We start from the raw sequence: 17,305 nt of genomic DNA on the forward strand, positions 1-17,305 counted from the left end.
TCGTGACACTGGGGCTTTTCTCACCATAGCAGATCCCCGAGTAATTCAACCAGAAGCAATGCAAAAGGGACCAGGAATTGCCATTGAATTGGCTGGGGGCACTCAGAGATATATTCCAAGAGCAAGTGTAAACCTGGATTATGGCTTTGGGGCAAAACTATGCATAATCGGTGTGATGAGCGGCCTTCCTGCAGACATTCTCCTAGGCAATGATGTTTACGTGTACTTGACAAGTGACCTGTTGAGGTCACTAGTCCGTACACAAATTGAGGGGGGGAGGGGTTGTAACAGCGTGTCCCTCCCCTGCCTGTGCTCATGGTGTAATAGTCTGTCTCTCTTTTGTACTGCTTCTGCTGGGAGATTGGAGAAGTCCCATGCTGAGAAGAACAAACAATCTACAACTTGGTAAACAAGACAGAGCCAGGAGTCTAAAGTCCATTCATGTATCAAGTGTCCAGGCGGAGTTGGACTCTTCTGCCCACCTGCCCACCTGATCCCAGGAGAGAAGAACAATGAGACCCATGTTAGTTGGATCTCCGCTGGAGGACTAGGATCTATTACTGAGGCTGGATCCTAGAGCCTGTGTATGGACTGTCACAGACTGGAGATCAGTGGCCATGTGGGATTGCGTTTTGTTGTTCACCCTGTTGGACTCAAGGAACTCATAAGAACCATTGCAATATTTTCCCTGGCATCGAAATACCGGAAGGTGCCCCTGGATCTTTTGTTGCGGACTCCTTGCAGACTTTAAGGATTTATATTTATGTTTGGTGCTTTATCTTTGTGGTTCCAATAAAGCCCTTTGGATTGTTCCTTGGCCTGGTGTCCCTTACTGCTCTGCCGCATACCCAGTCACAAACCAATTCAATACGAATAGAGACCTTGCATACACAAATGCTATGATATGAAACCCATGACCCCCCCCAAAAAAAAAACATTGAATGCTGGTCACGCATATGGCGCTCTTTTAACTTTGATGGTCAAAGTGGCCCCCGTCAGCTGCAATGCACATCTGGACTCTGCACAGCATACTGTATTTTGCTGCACGTTGTGCAATATGGTAGGTGACACGTTTGCACAAGCATCTGTTATACGTGGTCGTAGGTCCTGCAATGTTGGTGGAGGGGTCGCATACACCTGCTGTTTGATGTGACCTCACAGAAAGAAGTCCAATAGGGTCAGGTCAGGTGAGCGTGGAGGCCACTCCACACAGCCACCCCATACCCAATGACTTGTAGGAAGGTTTCCATGAGGTATCGCTTCAAGTCTGCAGAGTTTTACACGTTCAAAATCATAGCATTTCTGTATGCAAGGTGTCAATTCGTATTGAATTGATGATGCCCTACAACTTTGTAATTCACTTTTTTTGTCTATCTCGTTCCGTTTTCGAGATAAAAATGCTAACTCCGTTGTTTTCCACCAGGTGGCGCTATAGGTGGTTTCATTGTGTAGCGCATGGCTACTTTGCTATACCTAGACACCACTTCTATGCCTATAGCTGTCGCTGTTCTCAAGTTAATGGCGGTGGACACACTGTATATACAGTATATACTGCCCCGTGTACAGGTGTGTGTGTGTATGTATGTGTATGTATATATATCCTGCCCTGAGTATAGCTCTATTATGTATTGCCCCGTGTATTACTGTGTATATATACAGCCTCTTGTTTAGCTGTATAGCACATTTTTCCCCTCAATGAAGCTAACATTACATTACACAGAAATCCCCTCTATACATTATGTGGTGAATGACTATTCTCGCTGCAAACCTCTGGTTGTTAATGCAATATCTACAGAGGTGTATAGAGGCCCATTTCCAACAACCACCACTCCAGTGTCTAATGGTACATTGTGTTTGCTGTGTTAGAAGGGTAATGGATGTTTAGAAATCCCTTGTGCAAGTATGTTAGCACAGCTGAAAACAGTTTTGCTGATTAGAGAAGCTATAACTGACCTTCCTTTGAGCTAGGTGAGAATCTGGAGCATTACATTTGTTGGTTCCATTAAACTCTCAAAATGGCCAGAAAAAGAAAACTTTCATGTGAAACTCGACAGGCTATTATTGTTCTTAGAAATGAAGGAAATTCCATGTGAGAAATTGCCAAGAAACTGAAGATTTCCTACAACGGTGTGTATTACTCCCTTCAGAGGAGAGCACAAACAGGCTGTAATCAGAGTAGAAAGAGAAGTGGGAATAATAATTACTTGCACCCGTATTGGGATAAGTTACACACAGGGAATATCTCAGTGGCGGCGGCAGCTACATCCCTTGCCAGACTGATGGAGGAGGTGGGATATGTAGATATTTGGCGTATTAGAAACCCGCAGGTCCGGCAGTACTCATGCTATTCTAGTTCTCATCATTCACTGTCCTGGATTGACCTGGCCATTGGAAATGCTCAGCAGCTACCTTGTGTAGCTTCAGTCATGTACCTGGCCAGGGGGGTGTTGGACCACTCCCCACTACAGGTCCGTCTAAGGCTTGGGGACCCAGACCGGCTGGTGGGGATACCGTGGCGGTTCAACCCTTTTTGGATACAACTGATAGGGGGCACTCTGACACTATACGGGAATATTTTGTGACAAATGACGGTACGGCATCTAAACATATAGTGTGGGACGCAATAAAGGCGTATGTTCGTGGGACATATATTAGGGAAATTTGCACCCAAAAGGCGAAAACAAGGGGAGCGCACTAAGTATCTGACGGACACTTTAGGTGATGCAGAACGACATCTTATATCTAACCCTATAGATGGTGCCAAGCGGGACTTAGAGAGGGCACAGAGAGCTCTGTGAGACCATATGACTTCCTTGGCCACTAACAAACGCTTTTTCCTTAAGCAGCGGTACTTTACGGAGGGGGAGAGTGTGGGACATCTCTTGGCTACAATTGCTAGGGCACAGGAGGGATTGACCTATATCACCAAATTGAAACTTGACACTGGAGAGGAGGTGAGGGACAGCGGGAGGATTGTGGAGGTCATGCAACAGTATTACACCCAATTATACTCCTCTAAATCGCATTATGGGGATGAGGAACTGCGGGACTTTGTGGAGGAGATCACTCTCCCCAGTCTGTCAGATAGTGAGAGAGAATCCCTGAATAGAGATATAGACCTGGAGGAGGTGCTCGGTCAAATCCAAAATGAAAAGGCCCCAGGTGCGGACGGACTCCCAGGGGAATTCTACAAATTATATACCCATCTGCTGCTGCCAAGACTCTTGGATGTGTTCAGAGATGCTGAGGAGAAGGGGTCCTCCCCTGCATCCATGAGGGAGGCTATTATTGTTCTGATTTTAAAACCCGGGAAAGATCCGACTGCGCCTGACTCCTATCGCCCCATCTCGCTGCTTACATTAGATATTAAATTAATCGCTAAAATACTAGCCAACAGATTATCCCGGGTGATCACGTCAGTGATCCACGAGGATCAGACTGGATTCATCCCCAATAAATCCACTTCCATCAATTTGCAACGTTTATTCCTGGGGATACAGCTAAGTTCTGAGGGGAGAAACAAGGAGAGGGCAGTCCTGTCATTAGATGCAGCCAAGGCCTTTGACAGTATTGAATGGAATTTCGTATGGGTAGTTTTGGAGAAATTGGGTCTTGGCTCCAGGTTTATTGGCTGGGTCAAATTGTTATATGCCTCTCTGCGGGCCAGGACTCGAGGAGTTAATCGTTGTACCTCCTTGTCTTTTAATTTGGCCAGGGGCGCGAGACAGGGTTGTCCTCTCTCTCCATTACTATTTGCAGCAGCTATTGAACCATTGGCGTCTATGCTTCGTGCGTCCATTGGCGTAAGGGGGTTTGAGATAGGCGGTCTGGAGCATAAGGTTTCCCTCTATGCGCACGATTTGTTGCTGTATCTAAGGGAGGTGGGGACATCGGTGGGCCCAGCAATAAATATTATATAATTTGGTAGGCGCTCGGGACTCCTAATAAACTGGGAGAAGTCGGCCCTGCTCCCTATAGATCCACTCCCATCTAATTTTAGTACTCTGGGGCTGCCAATTCCAACGGTGGATAAATTTAAATACCTGGGGATTGTGGTTAGTGCCCGACCGCGTGATTACTACTCTCAAAATCTGGAACCAGTGTTGGCTCAGTTTAGGAACAAGATAGATGCCTGGTGTCGACTCCCACTGTGCCTTATTGGCCGTGCTAATCTACTAAAAATGGTACTGATGCCCAAACTTCTGTATCTTCTCCACAACGCCCCAATATGGATCCACTGGAAATTTTCCCGTAAAATCAGCACTTTGTTTCGGGAACTCTTGTGGAAAAAGCAGCAGGCTAGAATCCGCCTTGAGACCCTGCAGAGAGGGAAGGAGGATGGGGGTCTGGCAGTCCCCAACCCGTGGGTTTATTATGTTGCGGCACAGATGCAGCACTTTAGGGGGTGGGGAAAGGATGAGGCATATGACGCTGGGGCAAATTAGTGAGGGGTCTTGCAGAATGGGGATACCCAGTGGCTTTTTTGGACGCAGGATACTCTCCCAGAGGACCATTATATCCAACATTAGCATTGATGTACAAGGTGTGGGATAGGGGGAAGGAGTTGCTGGGAATATCAGGAATGACTGAGTACTGTCCCTTATGGCATAATCGTGGACTGGCGGAGCTGCAGAGACTCCCGGGTTGGAGAATGTGGGTGAGCAGGGGGGTGCATCAGGTGTCTGAGGCTTCAGAATAATATATTTAAAACATTTGACCAGCTTCAAGCTGAGTTTGGGATACTGCACAGTTCCTTTTACCAATACTTGCAGCTCCGCCACGCCTATGAGACGCAGACACGTCATATGGGCATTAGGATAGAGCGGAATCACACTCTTACTGGATTTGTTGACATCTGACCGCTCCTATGGTATTATTTCTAGGTTATATACAGTAATGTTATCCAGACACCTCGACAAATTCCCTTTACAGGCTAGAGAGAAGTGGGAGAGGGACCTAGGCCCTATGACAGAGGAACAGTGGGGTGAGGTCCTGTCTCAGACTCCAAGCCTTGCTGTAGGCCAACGACTGTCACAGCTATTCCTGTTACATAGAGTATATAGGACACCTAGTCTATTGCATAAGATGGGAGTTAGGAAGGATGATCTGTGTCCTAGGTCTCTTGTACCAGGCTAGGAAATTGTTGGCCTACCACTGGTTGGACCCGACGCCTCCGGTCATCGGGGATCTTAGGGAAAGGGTAAACGCTATACTTCGACTGGAGAGAGGAGTAGACCTTAAAAGAAATGCATTGAAGAAGTTCTATAAGATCTGGGGGGCATGGTTGGATACCCCAGGCCTTCCCTCCTCGGCATTACTGCAGGACAGTGCGGGCGACCAGGTCCTTCTCCTTCTAACCGGTTAACAAACGTACTCAAATAGGGTGATATGCGTACTGCTGGAATATGTGTGTGTATGTATGTATGTATATATATATGTATATATAATATGTATGTGTATATATAATGTCATAAAGATGCTGGGTAAGCTATACTATGGAGAATATATCGGGAAATAATATGCACTTTGTGACCCATATTGAAATGAGATGTGGACTACGGGTGCATTGTTTATTATGTTATGTGTGTGGTTTTTCCCCTTTCTGTGATATTTTTTTTTGGGGGGGAATTTGTGTTGTATAATTTTGCTGTTAAATAAAAATGAACCTGATTTAAAAAAAGAAAGAAGTGGAGGCCGCGCTGCACAACTGAGCAACAAGACAAGTACATTATAGGCTCTAGTGTGAGAAATCGGCACCTCACAGGTCCTCAACTGGCAGTTTCATTACATAGCACCCGCAAAACGCCAGTGTCACCGTCTACAGTGAAGAGGCGACTCCGGGATGCCGGCCTTCAGGGCACAGTGGCAAAGAAAAATCCATATCTGAGACTGGCAAATAACAGGAAAAGATTAATGTGGGCAAAAGAACAGACATTGGACAGAGGAAGATTGGAAAAAGTGTTATGGACAGACGAATCCAAGTTTGAGGTGTTTGGACCACACAGAAGAACATTTGTAAGATGTAGAACTACTGAAAAGATGCTGGAAGAGTGCCTGACTCCATCTGTCAAACATGGTGGAGGTAATGTGATGGTCTGGGGTTGCTTTGGTGCTGGTAAAGTGGGAGATTTGTACAAGGTAAAAGGGATTTTGAAAAAGGAAGGCTATCAATCCATTTTGCAACGCCATGAATGAATATTGTAAGCCATTCTGAGTCTTTCGAGAAGGGCGGCATACAAGTTTGACAAATAAGTAAATAAATAATGCCATACCCTGTGGACAGCGCTTGATTAGAGCCAATTTTATCCTACAACACACCAATGACCCAAAGCCACATCCAAATTATGCATGAACTATTTAGGGAAGAAGCCGGCATCTGGTATCTATCTGTAATGGAGGGGCCCAGTCACCAGATCTCAACCCTATTGAGCTGTTGTGGGATCAGCTTGACCGTATGGTGTGCAAAAAGTGCCCATCAAGCGAATCCAACTTGTGGGGGGGCTTCTGGAAGCATGGGGTGAAATATCCCCAGATTACCTCCGCAACTTAACAGCTGGAATGCCAAAGGTCTGGAAAGCGGGAATTGCTGCAAAGGAGCGATCTGTGTCGAAAACAAAGTGTGAAGAGAAAATTATTATTTCACGTGAAAATCATTATTTCTAACCTCGTCACTGTCTGGACGATATTCTCTATTCATTCTACAACTCATCTGATAAATACAAGTAGGATTTTTCATAAAAAAGACAAAATTGTCTGGGTGACCCCACACTCTTGAACGGTAGTGTATACTGCCCCGTGGATCGCTGTGTGTGTATATACTGCCTCGTGGATAGCTGTGTATGTATATACTGCCCCAATTATAACTCCTTCATATGTGGTGGGTGGTTGGGGAAGCTGCAGTGACCTCCGCACCATGTGTGTGGGGATTCAAGGGGGAGCTTCTCTTGGCTCCACTCTACGTGTGGTGGACGCTCAGGGCAGCTGCTCTGCGCTCCTTTCATTAAGGGGTGGACACTGCTCCTGATCCTCTCCATGTGTGGTGGTCGTTTAGCGCAGCTGTTCTGACCTCCTCTCCACATGTGGTGTACATTCAGGACAGCGTCTCTGGGCTCCTCTCCATGTGTCGTGGACGCTTGGCGCAGCTGCTCTGGCTTTCTCTACTTGTGTGGTGAACACTTGGGACAACTTCTCTGAGTTCCTCTCATTGAGGGGTGGGCACTGCTCCACGTATGGCAGATGTCCAACGCAGCTGCTCTGGGCTTCTCTCCGTGTGTAGTGCACACTAGGGATAGCTTCTCTGGGCTCCTTTCATTGAGGGGTGGACACTGCTCCGGCTCCTCTACACAGGGCAAACGCTCGCCGCAGCTGCTCTGGGCTTCTCACCGCATGTGATGGACACTTGAGACAGTTTCTCTGAGTTCCTCTCATTGAAAGGTGGACACAGGGGACGTCGGCTCCGGCTCCTCTCCATGTGTTGTGGGAACACGGAGGATGGTGGCTGTGATCCACTAGGTAGGACAACCTCCTCCCACCATTTCTACCAATTAAATGCGTGCAACCATCGGTTAACAAGCAACAGATTTAATATAAACAACTGTTAACAAGATATAGAAAAATATTCAAAATTGTATGAGCTCAAATCTGCGGGTCCCTTTCATGAACGGATGCCCGTTTACCAGTGACGTCATATTTGAAGGAAGGCATCCCGTAGCAGAATAGTGCTGTGATTAGTTCCAGTCTTGATGACGAAGGCTTGGTCCTTTTTCAGTCATGGACATATTCGTTATCAGTTGGGTTATGCTGCGGCCGGGGGGCCCCACCACATGATATGTGGCATGTACATATGGTATGTGCAGTTAGTAATTCACAGCCTTGTATATATGTATTCTATACACCCAGTATATGTACGCACAATCAGACTGTGAAGAGCCCCATTCTCCCTCTCATCGCCCCACATCAGTGGTAGTCCCTCCATCACGTCACAGACTCCTTCTTCCTTTTGAATGGAGACCTCAGCCGCTTCCACAGAGAAGACTTGGGTTTGGATCTACGCTCATGTGCCAGAGCCGCTTCCTTCTCTTTCCTCCGGATCTCACGAACCAGAGCGTGGAAAACATCATCGATATAATAACGGAATGCGGCCGACGTCTCGAAGAATGGACAAGTGAACTCTCGAGCTAACGAGATGCCCTCATCCTTGGAGACCTGAGAATGAGAAGATGTGAGGTCAGCATTCAGGGCACCATTATTTGCACCTAATGAGAAATCTCCACACTATACCTGTCGGAGGCGCGAGAGGTCTGACTTGTTCCCCACTAGCACCACGGGCGTGTCATCTGTTCGCCGCACGCGGTAGATTAGTTGCTTAAATTCCTGCACTTCATGAAAGCTGCGACGGTCAGTGATGGAGTAGCAAATGATAAAGCCTTCGCCGGCTCTCATATACTGGTCCCGCATCGCTGTAAACTCGGCCTGCAGAGGAACAGCTCAATGAGCGCTGCATGGAGGGGTCATAACACAGACCCACCACTGAGAAAGCACATGGAGCAACATGCAGCACAGGCCACAGACAGATCTTCCATACCTTTCACACCACTATCTCACAATTTTACTCATGAGATCCCCACAGTATAATGATGCAAAATAGACAACTCAATAAACATTTCTTGGATAAAACCCAAAACTTTATTGAATACAAAAATATTAAAATAAACAGGGAAACACCTTTTTGAAGGATGGTTGATATGCCCCCTATCTAAATACATATAAGTATATTGTCTGATAATGCCCCTTTAATTATATTTTTTAGGTGCAATACACATAAAAATCAATTCTGGTTAATATATAAACTTCACGTTTTTTTTTTAATTTAGACTATGCTGGAAAGATTATACGATACTGATATGAATGTCGGAAACATTCTATGGAAAATATCCGTTATACATTCATTACTGCATATGTCCGATTTTACCACTATAAGTCTATCTATTACTAGGTGCAGTGAGTGCATAAATTACTGCCCACAGCCATATCAGTTCAGAAAATCAGACCATCCCCCAAAAAAATAATAACCTGGTATCATTATTTAGTTCGTAATCTATCATAGGATACCAAACTGATCAACATGCTGGCATAACCTGAAAAGATTTTTCAGCAAATAAATCCGTATGTGAAGATCGCTATCAAAAAACAAGGATGCTGAAACAATTGTAATCTTTATTGTACTAGAAGCATTCTCTCTATAGACTCTCCATATGCGTGTCAATGACTGGTATAAAAAGTTAACTAGCATAAGCGGTAATGCAATAATCACCAGTTATTTATACAGAAAAGGTTTTTTTAAATATAGTTACAAAAAAAACGCTAATGTGATCCAACTGGATAATGTCACAAAAATAAAGTATATTTGACAGCCATACAGAGATCTATCAGTATTAATACCGCAGATGAGTGCTGTCGGCTGTCAATAAATTGAACGCAGCCGCATGGAGAGAAAAAATCCTTTTGAAGAAGCGTTTGCGAAACGTACGTCAGGTGGAAGGACGGGCTGCCCCACGCTAAGGTAACTTTTTATTTGTCTGATGTGCTCCTAACATTATGATTGTCTGTATGTATATTTATGCGCTGATTGATTAGAGACTTACATATTTGATCTAAGCATTAACGTGCTCAGTATGTCTCGTTACTTGGAAACATCTAAATTATTGTAACCACACATAAGCATTAAAAGACCTTTAATAGGTGTGGTATACACTTGTATGCTTTGTGGATCGCTACAAACAGGGAAGCTTTGATTAGCGGTATTGTGATGCATTGAATAGGGATTTTTTCTCTCCATGCGGCTGTGTTCAATTTATTGACAGCACTCATGTGCGGTATTAATACTGATAGATCTCTGTATGGCTGTCAAATATACTTATTTTTGTGACGTTATCCAGTTGGATCACATTAGCGTTTTTTTGTAACTATATTTAAAAAAACCTTTTCTGTATAAGTAACTGGTGATTATTGCATTACCGCTTATGCTAGTTAACTTTTTATACCAGTCATTGACACGCATATGGAGAGTCTATAGAGAGAATGCTTCTAGTACAATAAAAAAAATTGTTTAAAAGAACAGAGAGTCCTCAGTGGTTGATACCTTTTTTTTTATCTCTACTGGCTAACACGGTACAAAGATATATTTTACTTGTATCAAAATCTAGTACAATAAAGATTACAATTGTTTCAGCATCCTTGTTTTTTGATACCGATCTTCACATACGGATTTATTTGCGGAAAAATCTTTTCAGGTTATGCCAGCGTGTTGATCAGTTTGGTATCCTATGATAGATTACGAACTAAATAATGATACCAGGTTATTATTTTTTTGGGTGCTGGTCTGATTTTCTGAACTGATATGGCTGTCGGCAGTAATTTATGCACTCACTGCACCTAGTAATAGATAGACTTATAGTGGTAAAATCGGACATATGCAGTAATGAATGTATAACGGATACTTTCCATAGAATGTTTCCGGCATTCATATCAGTATCATATAATCTTTCCAGCATAGTCTAAATTAAAAAAAAAAAAAAGTGAAATTTATATATTAACCAGAATTGATTTTTATGTGTATTGCACCTAAAAAATATAATTAAAGGGGCATTATCAGACAATATACTTATATGTATTTAGATAGGGGGCATATCAACCGTCCTTCAAAAAGGTGTTTCCCTGTTTATTTTAATATTTTTGTATTCAATTATTCAATAAAGTTTTGGGTTTTATCCAAGAAATGTTTACTGAGTTGTCTATTTTGCATCATTATACTCTGGGGATCTCATGAGTAAAATCACGAGATAGTGGTGTGAATTGTTGAATTAGAGAGCTGCTGTATGACTAATATTTGGACAAATTTGGTAACAAAGATCTTCCATACCTGTCCGGCAGTGTCCAGGATGTCCAAGTTGGCAGGTTCATCATCAATCCGTATGCGGATTTTATAAGCATCCTCTGGAAAGTCAAGCAAAAGTCACTTGTGAGAGGAGATGGCATTAAACCTGCAGCAAATAAGAAGTGGCGCTACTCACCAATGGTGGGGTCATGGTCCTCCAGAAAACGATGGCTGATGAACTGCATGGTCATCGCTGTGGACGTAGAGAAGCATGTTAAACTGCTGAAATGAGGCATCAACCAAACACAGTGGAGATCCTGATTGCCCGCTTATACTTACCACTTTTCCCCACACCGCCAGCGCCCAGCATCACCAGTTTGTACTCCCTCGGCTGTGCCGATTGTGCCTGAGTGGTGGTGCGGCTACCAACCGGATCCATCTGGAAATGTGGCCAAGAATAAGTATGAGGAAGGGCAACAAGACATGAGTCCAAACCCAAACACATCAGAACCGCATCCACACCCTCACCAATGTGCCCTTCCCCCCCATGTATATACCTCCCGTGTATACTGCTGTGTATATACAACTCTCCTCTGTGTATACTCCTGTATGTACAACTCTCCTCTCCCCTGTATGTGTATATGTACAGTACAGACCAAAAGTTTGGACACAGCTTCTCATCTCTAGAGCAACTATTAAGAGGAGACTTTGTGCAGCAGGCCTTCATGGTAAAATAGCTGCTAGGAAACCCCTGCTAAGGACAGGCAACAAGCAGAAGAGACTTGTTTGGGCTACAGAACACAAGGAATGGACATTAGACCAGTGGAAATCTGTGCTTTGGCCTGATGAGTCCAAATTTGAGATCTTTGGATCCAACCACCGTGTCTTTATAGAAAACGTGAACGAATGGACTCTACATGGCTGGTTCCCACCGTGAAGCATGGAGGAGGAGGTGTGATGGTGGGGGGGGCTTTGCTGGTGACACTGTTGGGGATTTATTCAAAATTGAAGGCATACAGAACCAGCATGGCTACCACAGCATCTTGCAGTGGTATGCTATTCAATCCGGTTTGCATTTAGTTGGACCATCATTTATTTTTTAACAGGACAATGACCACAAACACACCTCCAGGCTGTGTAAGGGCTATTTGACTAAGGGCTGCTTCTCACTTGCGAGTTTCTCGCAGTAGAGCAATGCGAGAAAATCTCGCATTGGAATCGGACACATGTTAGTGAATGATTGAGCTCGCATTTGCGATTTTTTTCTCAGTCCAAATCGGACTGAGAAAACAATCGCAGCATGCTGCTTTTTTGCGAGTTTCTACTGCGAGTCTCTCCAATGCAAGTCTATGGGAGCGTGTAAAAAAAAAAAAGAAAAAAAAAAAGAAAAAAATCGGATGTCACGGGACAGCACTCACACCATCCTAGTGACATCCGATTTTCTAAATACATTTCTCGCATCTTTCCTAAAACACTGGAAACGAGTGATGTCTCACAATGTCTGTCAATCACTATTCTCTGTCAGTCGGTCTCTCCCTCTCGGTCTCTATTCTCTCTCTGTCGGTCTGTCGGTCGGTCGCTATCTCTGTCCCTCACTCTCTGTCCATGTCGGTCTATCCCTCTCCCCCCCTCTCTCATACTCACCAATCCCCGATCACCAGCGCGGCGCTGCTCGGCGTTCACACTGCTCCGGCGGCATCTCCTCTTTTGAAAAAGCCGGCCGCTCATTATTCAATCTCGTATTCCCTGCTTTACCCGCCCACCGGCACCTATGATTGGTTGCAGTCAGACACGCCCACACGCTGAAAGACAGCTGTCTCACTGCAACCAATCACAGCAACCGGTGGGCGTGTCTATGCTGTGCATTAAAATAAATAATTTTAAAAAAAAAAACGGCGTGCGGTCCCTCCCCCCCCCCACAATTTTAATACCAGCCAGATAAAGCCATACGGCTGAAGGCTGGTATTCTCAGGATGGGGAGCTCCACGTTATGGGGAGCCCCCCAGCCTAACAATATCATCCAGCAGCCGCCCAGAATGGCCGCTTCTATTAGATGCGACTGTTCTGGGACTGTACCCGGCTCTTCCCGATTTGCCCTGGTGCGTTGGCAATCGGGGTAATAAGGAGTTAATAGCAGCCCATAGCTGCCAATAAGTCCAAGATTAATCATTGCAGGCGTCTATGAGACACCCCCAATAATTAACCTGCAAGTTAAAGTTAATAAACTCACACAGTGAAAAAAATCCTTTATTTGAAATAATAAACAATAACAAAGACCCTTGTTCACCACTTTATTAAGTACGCAAAAAACCCATCCATGTCTGGCGTATTCCACGGAGGTCCCACGTCGCTTCCAGCTCTACTACATGAAGGTGACAGGAGCTGCAGAAGACACCGCCGCTCCTGTCACCTCCACGCAGCAACTGAGGTGAGAAGCACGATCAGCTGATGTCAGTCAGGTTACTCGGACACCGCTGGATCCTCCAACAGTGACAGCAAGTCGCCCGAGTGACAGCGATGAAGTCACAGGTGAGTTGCGGTCACGGGGGGGGAGGATCCAGCTAGCTGCGGGTAACCTGAGTGACAGCAGCGCTAATCGCGCTGCTCAATTCAGTCACTCAAGGGATTAGCGGTCACCGGTGAGTGCTTCACGGGAGACCGCTAATCAGTATGCAACACCCAGACAGACCCGCGGCATGACAATGAAGTTGGGTGAAGTTCATTCTGATCGTGCGGCTCTGTCTGTGCCTGCTGTCATCTGCCATTCAGTGGCTGTCTGTGGCTGCTGTCAGCGGCCATGTAGCAGTGCTTAATGGCAGATGACAGCTACTGAGGAAAAAAAAAAGGATCACACACGCACTGCAATCATGAGAAAAATCTCAGGATCGCAGTGCAGTTGCATTGCACTCTGACCTAACGAACTAAAATCAGACGAGTTTCTTTCAGCCAACTCGGACCGATTTTACTCGCATAGATGTGTTTCCAGACTAAGAAGGAGAGTGATGGGGTGCTACGCCAGATGACCTGGTCTCCACAATCACAAGACCTGAACCCAATCGAGATGGTTTGGGGTGAGCTGGACCGCAGAGTGAAGGCAAAAGGGCCAACAAGTGCTAAGCATCTCTGGGAACTCCTTCAAGACTGTTGGAAAATCATTTCCGGTGATTACCTCTTGAAGCTCATCAAGAGAATGCCAAGAGTGTGCAAAGCAGTAATCAAAGCAAAAGGTGGCTACTGAAGAACTTAGAATATAAGACATATTTTCAGTAGTTTCACACTTTTTTTTTTTTAGAGTATTTCATTCCATGTTTTAATTCATAGTTTCAATGCCTTCAATGTGAATCTACAATTTTCAGAGTCCTGAAAATAAAGAAAACTCTTTGAATGAGGTGTGTCCAAACTTTTGGTCTGTACTGTATGTATGTACACGTTCAGGTCTTGTGATTGTGGAGGCCAGGTCATCTGGCGTAGCACCCCATCACTCTCCTTCTTAGTTAAATAGCCCTTACACAGCCTGGAGGTGTGTTTGGGGTCATTGTCCTGTTGAAAATTAAATGATGGTCGAACTAAACGCAAACCGGATGGAATAGCAGCCGCTGCAAGATGCTGTGGTAGCCATAATGGTTCAGTATGCCTTCAATTTTGAATAAATCTCCAACAATGTCACCAGCAAAGCCCCCCCACACCATCACACCTCCTCCACCATGCTTCACGGTGGGAACCAGCCATGTAGAGTCCATTTGTTCACCTTTTCTGCAAAGACACGGTGGTTGGATCCAAAGATCTCAAATTTGGATTCATCAGACCAAAGCACAGATTTCCACTGGTCTAATGTCCATTCCTTGTGTTCTTTAGCCCAAACAAGTCTCTTCTGCTTGTTGCCTGTCCTTAGCAGTGGTTTCCTAGCAGCTATTTTATCATGAAGGCTGCTGCACAAAATCTCCTCTTAATAGTTGTTCTAGAGATGAGAAGGTGTCCAAACTTTTGGTCTGTACGGCATCTATCTCTGGTTATACACCTGTATGTATACATCTCGTCTCCCCTGTGTATACTCCTGTATATACACTGTGTGCAGAGTTATTAGGCAGATGAGTATTGTGATCACATGATACTCTTTATACACGTCGTCCTACTCCAAGCTGTATAGGCTGAGAACCAACTACCAATGAAGTAAATCAGGTGATGTGCCTCTCTGTAATGAGGAGGGGTGCGGTGTAATGACATCAACACCCTATATAAGGTGTGCTTAATTATTAGGCAACTTCCTTTCCTTTGGCAAAATGGGTCAGAAGAGAGATTTGACGGGCTCTGAAAAGTCCATATTGTGCGATGTCTTGCAGAGGGATGCAGCAGTCTTGAAATTGCCAAACCTTTGAAGCGTGATCACCGAACAATCAAGCGTTTCATGGCAAATAGCCAACAGGGTCACAAGAAGCGTGTTGGGCAAAAAAGGTGCAAAATAACTGCCCATGAATTGAGTAATATCACGCATGAAGCTGCCAAGATGCCATTTGCCACCAGTTTGGCCATATTTCAGAGCTGAAACGTTACTGGAGTATCAAAAAGCACAAGGTATGCCATACTCAGGGACATGGCCAAGGTAAGGAAGGCTGAAAAACCACCACCTCTGACCAAGAAAGAGAAGATAAAATGTCAACACTGGGCCAAGAAATATCTTAAGAATGATATTTCAAAAGGTTTTATGGACTGATGAAATGAGAGTGACTCTTGATGGGCAGATGGATGGGCCAGAGGCTGGATCAGTAAAGGGCAGAGAGCTCCACTCCGACTCAGACGCCAGCAAGTTGGAGGTGGGCACTGGTATGGGCTTTTATCAAAGATCAACTTGTGGGACCTTTTTGGGTTGAGGATGGAGTGAAGCTCAACTCCCAGACCTACTGCCAATTTCTGGAAGACAACTTCTTCAAGCAGTGGTACAGGAAGAAGTCGCTATCGTTCAAGAAAAACATGATTTTCATGCAGGACAATGCTCCATCACATGCATCCAACTACTCCACAGCGTGGCTGGCCAGTAAAGGTCTAAAAGATGACAAAATAATGACATAGCCCCCTTGTTCACCTGATCTGAACCCCATAGAGAACCTGTGGTCCCTCATAAAATGTGAGATCTACAGGGAGGGAAAACAGTCCACCTCTGGGAGCAGTGTCTGGAGGCTGTGGTGGTTGCTGCACGCAATGTTGATCGTAAACAGATCAAGCAATGACAGAATCTATGGATGGTCGCTGCTGAGTGTCATCAGAAAGAAAAAGGGCTATATTGGGCACTCGTTTTTTTTTTTTTCTTTATTTTTGCATGTCAGAAATGTTTATTTCTAAATTTTGTGCAGTTATATTGGTTTACCTGGTGAAAATAAACAAGTGAGATGGGAATATATTTTTGTTTTTTATCAAGTTGCCTAATAATTCTGCACAGTAATAGTCACCTGCACAAACAGATCCTGCTAAGAAGCCAAATCTAAAAACCCCTCCAACTGAAAAAATATTAAGCTTTGATGTTTATGAGTCTTTTGGGTGATTGAGAACATAGTTGTTGATCAATAATAAAAAAAATCCTCTAAAATACAACTTGCCTAATAATTCTGCACATTGTGTATACCTCCCCCCTCCCCTGTGTATGCTCCTGTGTATAAACCTCCCCCCTCCCCTGTGTATGCTGCTGTGTATATACCTCCCCCCTCCCCTGTGTATGCTCCTGTGTATATACCTCCCCCCTCCCCTGTGTATGCTCCTGTGTATATACCTCCCCCCTCCCCTGTGTATGCTCCTGTGTATATACCTCCCCCCTCCCCTGTGTATGCTCCTGTGTATATACCTCCCCCCTCCCCTGTGTATGCTCCTGTGTATATACCTCCCCCCTCCCCTGTGTATGCTCCTGTGTATATACCTCCCCCCTCCCCTGTCTATGCTCCTGTGTATATACCTCCCCCCTCCCCTGTGTATGCTCCTGTGTATATACCTCCCCCCTCCCCTGTGTATGCTCCTGTGTATATACCTCCCCCCTCCCCTGTGTATGCTCCTGTGTATATACCTCCCCCCTCCCCTGTGTATGCTCCTGTGTATATACCTCCCCCCTCCCCTGTGTATCCTCCTATGTATATACCCCCCCCCTCCCCTGTGTATGCTCCTGTGTATATACCTCCCCCCTCCCCTGTGTATGCTGTGTATATACCTCTCCCCTCCCCTGTGTATGCTCCTGTGTATATACCTCCCTCCTCTCCTGTGTATGCTCGCTCCTGTGTATATACCTCCCCCCTCCCCTGTGTATGCGCCTGTGTATATACCTCCCCCCTCCCCTGTGCATACTCCTGTGTATATACCTCTCCCCTCCCCTGTGTATGCTCTTGTGTATATACCTCTCCCCTCCCCTGTGTATGCTCCTGTGTATATACCTCCCCCCTTCCCTGTGTA

General features: G+C 45.1%; 1 protein-coding gene across 2 annotated transcripts in view; it reads right to left on the bottom strand.

Annotated features, from left to right (window-relative positions):
* Nucleotides 1-7,565: 7,565 nt before the first annotated feature.
* RIT1 (Ras like without CAAX 1) overlaps nt 7,566-17,305 on the bottom strand; it is a 37,528-nt gene continuing 27,788 nt past the window's right edge. For both annotated transcript variants that reach the window (XM_075330493.1, XM_075330494.1), the window contains 5 exons: nt 11,216-11,315; nt 11,073-11,129; nt 10,922-10,995; nt 8,281-8,472; nt 7,566-8,205 (listed from right to left, as the gene is read on the bottom strand). In XM_075330493.1, coding sequence (XP_075186608.1) covers nt 7,975-8,205; nt 8,281-8,472; nt 10,922-10,995; nt 11,073-11,129; nt 11,216-11,315 — 654 coding nt within the window. In that variant the 3' untranslated portion in view covers nt 7,566-7,974. The remainder of the gene's footprint in view (nt 8,206-8,280; nt 8,473-10,921; nt 10,996-11,072; nt 11,130-11,215; nt 11,316-17,305) is intronic.

The sequence above is a fragment of the Anomaloglossus baeobatrachus genome, chromosome 12, assembly GCF_048569485.1.
Source record: "Anomaloglossus baeobatrachus isolate aAnoBae1 chromosome 12, aAnoBae1.hap1, whole genome shotgun sequence".
NCBI lineage: Eukaryota > Metazoa > Chordata > Amphibia > Anura > Aromobatidae > Anomaloglossus > Anomaloglossus baeobatrachus.